Source organism: Rhinolophus ferrumequinum, chromosome 6 (assembly GCF_004115265.2).
Source record: "Rhinolophus ferrumequinum isolate MPI-CBG mRhiFer1 chromosome 6, mRhiFer1_v1.p, whole genome shotgun sequence".
Lineage (NCBI taxonomy): Eukaryota > Metazoa > Chordata > Mammalia > Chiroptera > Rhinolophidae > Rhinolophus > Rhinolophus ferrumequinum.
Genome location: NC_046289.1, coordinates 21,660,215 through 21,668,745, shown reverse-complemented (window position 1 = coordinate 21,668,745; position 8,531 = coordinate 21,660,215). Strand labels below are relative to the sequence as shown.

The 8,531-nt window shown below is 41.9% G+C and overlaps 1 protein-coding gene and 1 long non-coding RNA gene across 5 annotated transcripts in view; one reads left to right on the top strand and one right to left on the bottom strand.

Moving 5' to 3' along the window:
• The first annotated feature begins 1,364 nt into the window (after positions 1 to 1,364).
• LOC117023292 (uncharacterized) lies at positions 1,365 to 5,187 on the top strand. The gene is made up of 2 exons (XR_004423186.1): positions 1,365 to 3,334; positions 3,402 to 5,187. It is a non-coding gene; the product is annotated as an uncharacterized LOC117023292 (long non-coding RNA).
• The window catches only part of SPTLC2 (serine palmitoyltransferase long chain base subunit 2), a 93,390-nt gene continuing 88,221 nt past the window's right edge, over positions 3,363 to 8,531 (bottom strand). For 3 of the 4 annotated variants that reach the window (XM_033107794.1, XM_033107791.1, XM_033107793.1), the window contains one exon: positions 3,363 to 6,521. In XM_033107794.1, coding sequence (XP_032963685.1) covers positions 6,402 to 6,521 — 120 coding nt within the window. In that variant the 3' untranslated portion in view covers positions 3,363 to 6,401. The remainder of the gene's footprint in view (positions 6,522 to 8,531) is intronic. The other variant, XM_033107792.1, reaches the window with a different exon arrangement.

Here is an 8,531-nt window from a genome sequence, read left to right as displayed (position 1 = left end):
TGGTAGGTTTGGGGGCGGGAGAAAGCGCAGTGGGGAAATCGCTGGGATTGGATAAAAAGCAAAACAGAGAGACACTCCTTTTACATCAATGGGTACAGGATACTTAATAATTAACATTCACAGCTTAGTTTTTGAGGAACAAGGTAACAGTGAGGGGTTCGGTGGTCAATCTTGACCTTACGTGAGCCTGTCCATTGTCTTTTTGCATCTAAGGTAACATACCTTTGAAAGGTCAGTGATCTTCTTTTCCAGACCCCTCAGGCCCCGCAGCAGGGCACAAGACGACAGAACCCTGTTATCCTCTTGCCGGAACGCCTCACTATACATCTCCTCCTTTGATTCTAACGTAGGACATAAGCTGCACAACAGCCATTCTCTGGAGCATTTTCGCAATTGGTTTAGTTTGCTTCCAGCAGTTTGGCTCAAATAAACTCATAAAAATTCTCTACTGGTTTGGAAATTTGTTACTTCGACAAAGGTCATTTCCCCTAAATATTTAGTTCCAGCACCATTAGTTGACTAACTGTACTTTCCCCATGGAACTAACTTTACACTTTTGCCAAAAATCAATTAACCATTTATATGTGGGTCTATTTCTGGACTCTCTAGTTTTATTGTTCTATATGACTATCCTAATGCCAATTGCACAGCCTTAGTTACTGCAGCTTTCTAGAAAATTTTAAAATCAGGTACTGTGTTTCCCCAAAAATAAGACCTAGCCAATCAGCTCTAATGCATCTTTTGGAGCAAAAATTAATATAAGATCCAGTCTTACATTATATTATACTCTGTCTTATAGTAAAAATAAGACCGGGTATTATATGACACAATCTCATATTATAGTAAAAGAAGACCGGGTCTTATATTAATTTTTCCTCCAAAAGCCGCATTAGAACTGATTGTCCAGCGAGGTCTTATTTTGGGGGAAACATGGGAGTGTAAGTTCTTTTTCAAAATTTTGTTTTGGCTATTCTAGGTTCTTTGCATTTCCATAACACATTTTATCAACTTGTCAAGGTCTACAAAAGCGCGAGCGCTTATCTTTTTCAATGCTTTAAACTTTTCACTAGTTTTCCCCGATGTGTACGGTAAGCCCCTCAGCACGACAGCCCAGTGCCACATGCAGGCCTCCACCACCCCCCGCGCCAGCCCCAGCTCACCCTTCTTCCCTTTGCCCAGGGAGCATCAACCACACTTTCTTCGGATCCTCCATACCTTAGAAAAGTTTTCTGTTATCACATCTGTCTAAACCAGATACTGGTTAGAGCTTCACAGTCATCCAAAAAAGAAAAAAAATCAATTGGCGTAAAACAGAGACGGGGCGGAGGGTAGAAGGGAGAAAGAAAGAGTGACATTTTAACATATTACTTCCATTTTTATTGACATTTCCCCATCTCTTTCTCAGATTATATGAACATTACAGCAATGGAGAGGGGTTATCACAGCACCTCTTGTGAATTCCAGGTTACAAATAAATTGGTCAATGAAAAAATGGGCCAACAAAATAAGACCTCAGCGCCCTGTCAGCTATTTCTCTATTCTTATTCTCTTTCCCCCATCTCTTAATGGTAGCGACATTTATACAGAGAGGGATCATCGAGACTGTGGGCCTGCTGGCCGAATCGACATGGTGATTTCACCAGTGTCCCGTGAAGAACCATCAAGGATGCTTTCTGTCATACCAACCATTGGCTTAGCCTCACGGAAGTAAGAAGACCTGATGTTTAGGGTGCAGACAAGTTATCACACCACCCATCAGTGACATGTCCCACACTCCCTTGGAAAGGGACCAAGCTTTGCATAAGAAACTTGGGAATTGTGTTGGATAAGCAGACTCTGAGTTGACTCAAGGCCCCTCAGACATGAAAGGACCCACTTATCCATGCAGATGGCAATAAGGTAGGCGACGTAGCACAGAAGCAAGGTACTGCTCGTTTTTACCTTTCATTCAACCTCCCCACAACTACTGCAAAAGAACAGTTTTGGGTATTGTGTCATTAAAAACACAGTAACTGCAGTTAAAGAGCCTTTCTTTAGGGCCAGTTTAGTGGAACTCATCACAGCACAAAGCATCACAGTTTAAGGCCTTGTGTACTATGTAGCAAGCAAAACCTTGCCCGCAGCCACCAACCCCTCCAAACCATCCCCGAAGGGGGACGGGGAATGTGATACCTGCAGATTCACCACATTAGGCTAGAATAAACATAAAGGGAGGGTTCCAGCTAACCCCTTTGGTTTTCTCCCTAGGAAAGACTCAAGCCGTGCTTGGAAAATAGGTCACTGGAAACGACAAAAGGGCAACAGAGTTCTCTGTATAGTTAAAAGCACTGGCTAGTCCTAGCATTTCTTCTGTATGATAAAGCAGGAAGCCAGCCTTCAAATTCAGCTATCTGGGCACATGGCAATTGGCTCCGAGTCTGGACACTACATTTCATGAGGATAAAGCTGAGGAAAGAATGGACATACTTTTCTCCACATGGACGTATTTTGATTCACTGGCTGAATGGATTAAGATGCCTGCTGGACACAGAGCGTCCATGTAGCAGCACACTTACAGGTTCTGGGGCTGCATTTAAGCCAAACGCTGCCCAACGGCCAGCAAGACTCCTTTGGTTTTCATAACTGCCCCTTCACAGCTCCTTTGGACTCTGCTGATTTTATCCCTGTGAGATGCTCAGCAGTTCTCGATCCTCATGAAGGTAACAGAAGGAAAATCACTGCTCTCCTCCCTTCCTAACCACCAGGGTTGATAGCAAGCAGAGATTAAAACCCATTTTGGTTTATCTAGAACAGCAGGAAAGGAAAGACACCCTGGGAACTAGGTCACAGCAACTCTTTGCATGAGAAAGAGGGGACAGTCAATTGTATTTAACTTTCTCTAGGTGGTTTTGCCACATCCCTACAAATTCTTACAAGAATTATCCAAATTCTTTCTTCACTGCCTGTGGCATTACTAGCAGCTCAACCCAGTGTGACTAGGGGCCAAGATCCCCATCCATTTGGAAAGGGAGGGTGTGGGGAGAAACAGGGTAGTGAGAGCTATCACCTCTCCCGGCTTCCCTGAGAAGTCAGGAAATCTCTTCATGTGAGCCAGCTTCCTCCTGGTTTTCACTAATAGGCAGTGAAGTGTATTACACACTACAAGGTTCAGCTAGACTGTACTCGTCATGAGAAACTTAGATACAGGCTCCCTCAAGTACGGAAGGAAGAAGTTCCCTGTCTCCTGCTGAAATGTACAAGGACAGGGTATCTGATATAGAGACCCTCCAAACACAGCACCGCCATAGGTCAGTTTTCTCTGGAGTTGGAATTCTAAAAATCAAGCAACTGTTAGGTATAGAAAGAAAGGCCAAATACAGTTTTCTCTGGAGTTGGAATTCTAAAAATCAAGCAACTGTTAGGTACAGAAAGAAAGGCCAAATACAGGAGGGAGGAATTAGAGAGACAAATAACTGGTGGAAGAATATTCAATTCCTTGGCCTCTGAAAGGGCATTAGGCCAACACACAGCCCTCAGTAGTTGTATAGGATATTTCTGTTCCCCTTACAAGACCACAGGAAGAAGCATGTTTTGACCATCTGAAATCCTCTCCCTATATGGAAGTTTAAGATAGTGACTAAAGGAGGAAGATGCAAAGTTGTTCAAACAAGCAAGCAGTACTTTGGGGTTCTAGAGACTAGAATGCTTTTTAAAAAGAAGAAAATTTCCAAAGCAAAGCAAAAAGTTAAAGTGCTCCAAAGCCCCTGAACATTTTCTTTAAATATTTACTTACTCTGGAATGTATACCATATTCTAGGTTAAAGCTTTCCAAATAAAGGTGGGAGGACAGCCTGCGACTGACTTGATCTGTTGTGTGTGCTTCTGATGTCCCCTAGTTATAAATGTCCTGGTTTCTGATGTGATCTGCAGAAAAAGGTCTTTTATAAACCTGCAATGGAAAAGGGCAATGCTAAATAAAATGAGGGACGAGAAGTGGTAAGGATTAGTCACACTTCTACTGATTGACCCTGGTTATCAGCTCTGGTAGTAATGGTTAGCTGATACCTATTTGAATCCCATCAGATTCTTGAATCAGGCTGTGTCAAACCATGTATTAAACTATCCTTACCTATCCCAGATTTCCACTCATTACCAATGACTGTAATTATAAACACTTGTATTTCCCTAAGTGCTTAGTTAAATGATGATACTTGTGATATGAATGGACCTTAGATTCATGTTACAGTTTTAAGAAAGACAGCCAGCATGTGTATGTTTTGTCCTCTAGAGGGTAGAGGTCCTGGATAGATCACAGGAGTTTTGTCTCTTCAAAATAAACTTGTAATTTAACTGCATTTATCCTGAAATAACTGCGCCAGCAAAGTGATACTATTACTTTTTAAAAATACTAACTAGTATTTTTATATGGCAATGATTCATGCAAGCCCAAATAAAAAGACTAGTGGTCGAGTTCATTGCTTAAAGTTTGTGACGTTTGCAAACTCTACATCATTAAGGAGTAACTGCAGTGTGCAAGCTCCCTGGCATTCTAATGGGGTTCTACGGTGAGGAACTAGGTGTTCAAGAAAGGTCTGCAATGTTCTTCATTTTACAGGACCAGTGACCACAATTTCTTCCTTAGTGCAACTTGTCCATGCTAAACGTAGTCCCTGCATATCTACGTGGCTCTTCACACAAAACTCTGGAATATTTCAAGGGAGTAAGGCTCTCATATGCTGAGAATGACCAAAGATAACTTAAGACATGACAACAAAACTTCACAAACAATAATGCTTGCATCTTCCACTCCATGTATCTATACCAACACACCACAGCCAATGACAAGATGCCCCCAAACCTAAGAGAATCTGGACCGACAATTCTTACCAATAAAAGGAGTGATTTCAAAAACAGAGATATGCAAAACTATTTCAATTCTTTTCCATTCTGTTGCCAATTCTCCCCTATAATACCTGATGGCTACTAAAAGACAAGCAGATCTTGAGAATAACAGAGTCAAAGTTTTCGCTTTGGTCAACAGAAAAAAAAAGTAAGAACTTTAAACATGGTGATTTTCAGATTTGTTCTTTGGTCAAGCAGTATAAAGCTCTCTGAAAGAAGTCCCCTTACCTGGTATGAAAACAAAGTCAAAATACAGGATCACAGTTCAGCCAAAAAAATGTGTTCAGAATTTCTTAAAAAAAAAAAGGTAATTGAAGGCAAGGGAGCCCCACGCCCCTGATGTCAGGTTAGAATTGTCTTAGGACATCAGCAATAAAGAGAACCAGCACTAGAAGACTAACATTTAAATGGGTCGGCTTCTAAAAAGGCTAAGTTAATAACTTTAATCCTAAAGTAGGAACATGACAAATGATTTCTGAGCGGAGGATTTACCAACGTTTTCCTTTATCAGTTTAAATCCGAATCTGGACCCAGACCCAGGCAGAGGCCGTCATCATTTTGAAAAGCAGAAAGCAGTAAGAAGCAAACCACAGATGTGCTGCAAGTAGTGATCCATTCCTCCCATGCTGCCCGGTCCTCACTCCAGCAGGGCTGCACACACTCCAGCCAGCAGCTTTGTACGCAGAATTGACGTGTGAGTCAGCTTCACATGGAGGTCTGACCAGGGGGAGATGTGGGTACTTTTAAAACCACTGAAGTGTCTAAACAGGGGGCAGGAGTATTAAGTTAGAGCTTGGGAAGAACCAGAAACCGGACACACCCTCAGATGGTGACCAGCATGAAGAAATAGTTGATGATGAAGGAAGAAACCGTCTGGTGACCAGAACAAAATGGAACAAGACCAAGCCTTGGGAGGCTCCTGAACAGAGGGAGTTATACAACGAGGGGGAATTTCAGCAGTGTTCGCATTTACTGTCTTTCTTCAAAGGCTAAACTTTAGACTAAAAGGAGAACACTTTGGTTGATTACTTGACTGGTTAAATAAGGATTCCAAGGTGGGCAACCTCAGCTCTGGAGCGGAAGTAAGTGGAAGGCACTTGCTCCCTAGGGGAGGTGGGCCAGGTGAGTTTTGAGGCTGTAGTGCCGGGGCCAGCAGGCGCTTCGGACGGGCCCATGTCTGCGCGGTGGCTGGGGGAGGGCAGGGGCTGTGTGGTTAGCAGCAGGCTAGGGTCGCTGTGATTTCACAAGTAGAATAATTATAAAATAAAACATTTGTTTTAATGGACAAAAAAGCAAAGTGAGTCACCTTTTTTTAAAAAAGGTGAAATGTAGTAAAGAAAAGATGTGAAGCAGTTTTTCCTATTTACAAAATGCCGTTGAGAGTGGAGGTGGACACCATCAGTAGTTGAGGAAATGTCTTTCACATGACGGCCACGGAAGCGCGGTTCCCGGAATTGGCTCAGAAAGACACACACTGTCCTGGGTGAGGGAGAGTTCCTCTAAGGGAGCACCAAAAAGGCTCAGTCTTCTGTTTCTTCATATGTAGTCTCGTCAAAGGGCCTGTCCAGTAGAGGTACCAACCGATGACGGGAATACTTCAGCTGTAACAGGTCCCCAACTTCATCTATCTCCTTTAAAGCCTAAAATACGTAAGACAGAGCGGAGGTGAGTCAGAGCCAGTAGGATGCAGGCCTTTCTAGTGCTTTGCTCTTCTAAAATCAAGCATGGCAAGGTTATCCCCTGGTGGGAGTGTTTGTGTCTAGTGTTGTCACTCTGATCAGACTACAGTACAGCTGTGGGAAGAGCTGCTTTTTGAGCAAAGACATCAGGCTGACCACGAATAATGGGTTGTGAATAGCAGGTATTCAGGATAAAGGGTATAATTCATCAAAGTATGTTATGCTTGGTAGGGAAAGGAATATGCACCCTGGATTTGCCAGGCTAGCCACAATTTGTCATCTCTCCTTTTATAGTTCAGTACTCGCTCTTTCCATTATCACACTACCAGAAAACTGATTGAGACGTCTGCGTTGAGATGCTTCTCAGATGCAAGATGGAGCAAGTCCCAAAATGGGCTGCTGTGCAGACTCAGTAAGAAAAAATGGAAGCCGTGAGGAGGAGATAATGTGTAGGGGAATGGAAAGGCTGCAGATGAGGGAGCTGGGAAAGGACAGTCGGGATTTGAACTCCAAAATCCTAACCTTGAGCGATTATCTCGTCTTCCATCAAACGTCTCAGTGTAACTCTCCTTTCTGTGAAACTAGCCCTTTATTTGTCAAAGAAAATATGTTTCTTCTAAAAAAAGTCAAACACTAATTAAGGCAAGTCATGAAACGAAAAGTCTTCCTGATTGCTACACTAGTTCTACGTGCTAGAGGCAATCTGTGTGTGGTTTCTTATATGTACTTTTTAAAAATAAACTCCTGAAGTGGAACATACATACAGCAAAGTACAAATCACAGGCAGTTCACAGAGTTAACCTCTCCAAAGAGCAGAGCACAGAGTCAAAATAGAGGACCCCAATATAAGAAAGGGATATGTGTTCAGAATTTCTCAGAAATCCAAGGAAGAGAGCAAACATTCTGGAATTCTAGATTCTAAGGCTTTCTAATGAAAGCAGCTGGCACAGGTCACAGAATGCAGTTTGCAGTTCAGGACAGCGCTCCAGCCCTGTTGCTCACTCCCCAAACACCTGTGATTTTACCTAGCGGGTCTAATAACACATCTGGGGTGAATGGGCCTCGGCCTCAGGGACAATGGCTCTTCTTTGACACCATGTCATTAGACTAAGAAACAGTACAGAGGGCAGTAGAAGCCTTGTAACTCTAACTCTCTAAGAGTGTGACTCTCCCAATTTCCATCATAGCATAAAAATCTTCTGTCCCCTTTTATGGCTATTATTCCATATGAAAACCCACACCTTCTATTTATAAAAAGGGAATCAGTTCATTATTGGCAAAAAGACACATTTACCTGTTCTTACAATTAACATTTAAAAATCAGTGTTTGTAGAGAGAAAAACAACCATGAATAGTATTCCTTATTTACTCTAGCATAAAATATTCTTTGCTCCAAATGTGAAAAATATAAAAAGCAAATAAGAGCCTCATTTCAATATGCTATCAGAACAGTGGTACCTTTGAGAAGAGGTTTAATAGAAAGCTGCATATGAAAACAATTTAAGATTGAATTTCAGCTGGGAGAACCCATTAGCCATTTATTCTCCTGACCTCTAATATAGGACTTATTCATTTAAAACAACACATGACGTACTAAGATCACAGAGTAAAGGACATTTTTGATCTCTGACTTCAAAAGAACTTAGTATTTTTTCATCGATGCTAGAACCCCACTGTTTTAATTACTGTAGCTTTGCATTAAGTTTTGAAATTGAGAAGTTTGAGTCCTCCAACGTCGATTTTCTTTTTCAATACTGCTTTGGCTATCTGGGGCCCCTTGTTCTTCCATATAAATTTGAGGATCAGCTTTTCCATCTCTGCCAAAAAAGGCCATTGGGATTTTGATAGGGATTGCATTGGATATATGGAACTTGCTGTACTACCATCTTAACAATATTAAATTTTCCAATTCCTGAATATGGGATGTCTTTCCATTTAAGTCTTTTTTCTTTCCTTTAAGCAATGTTTGAA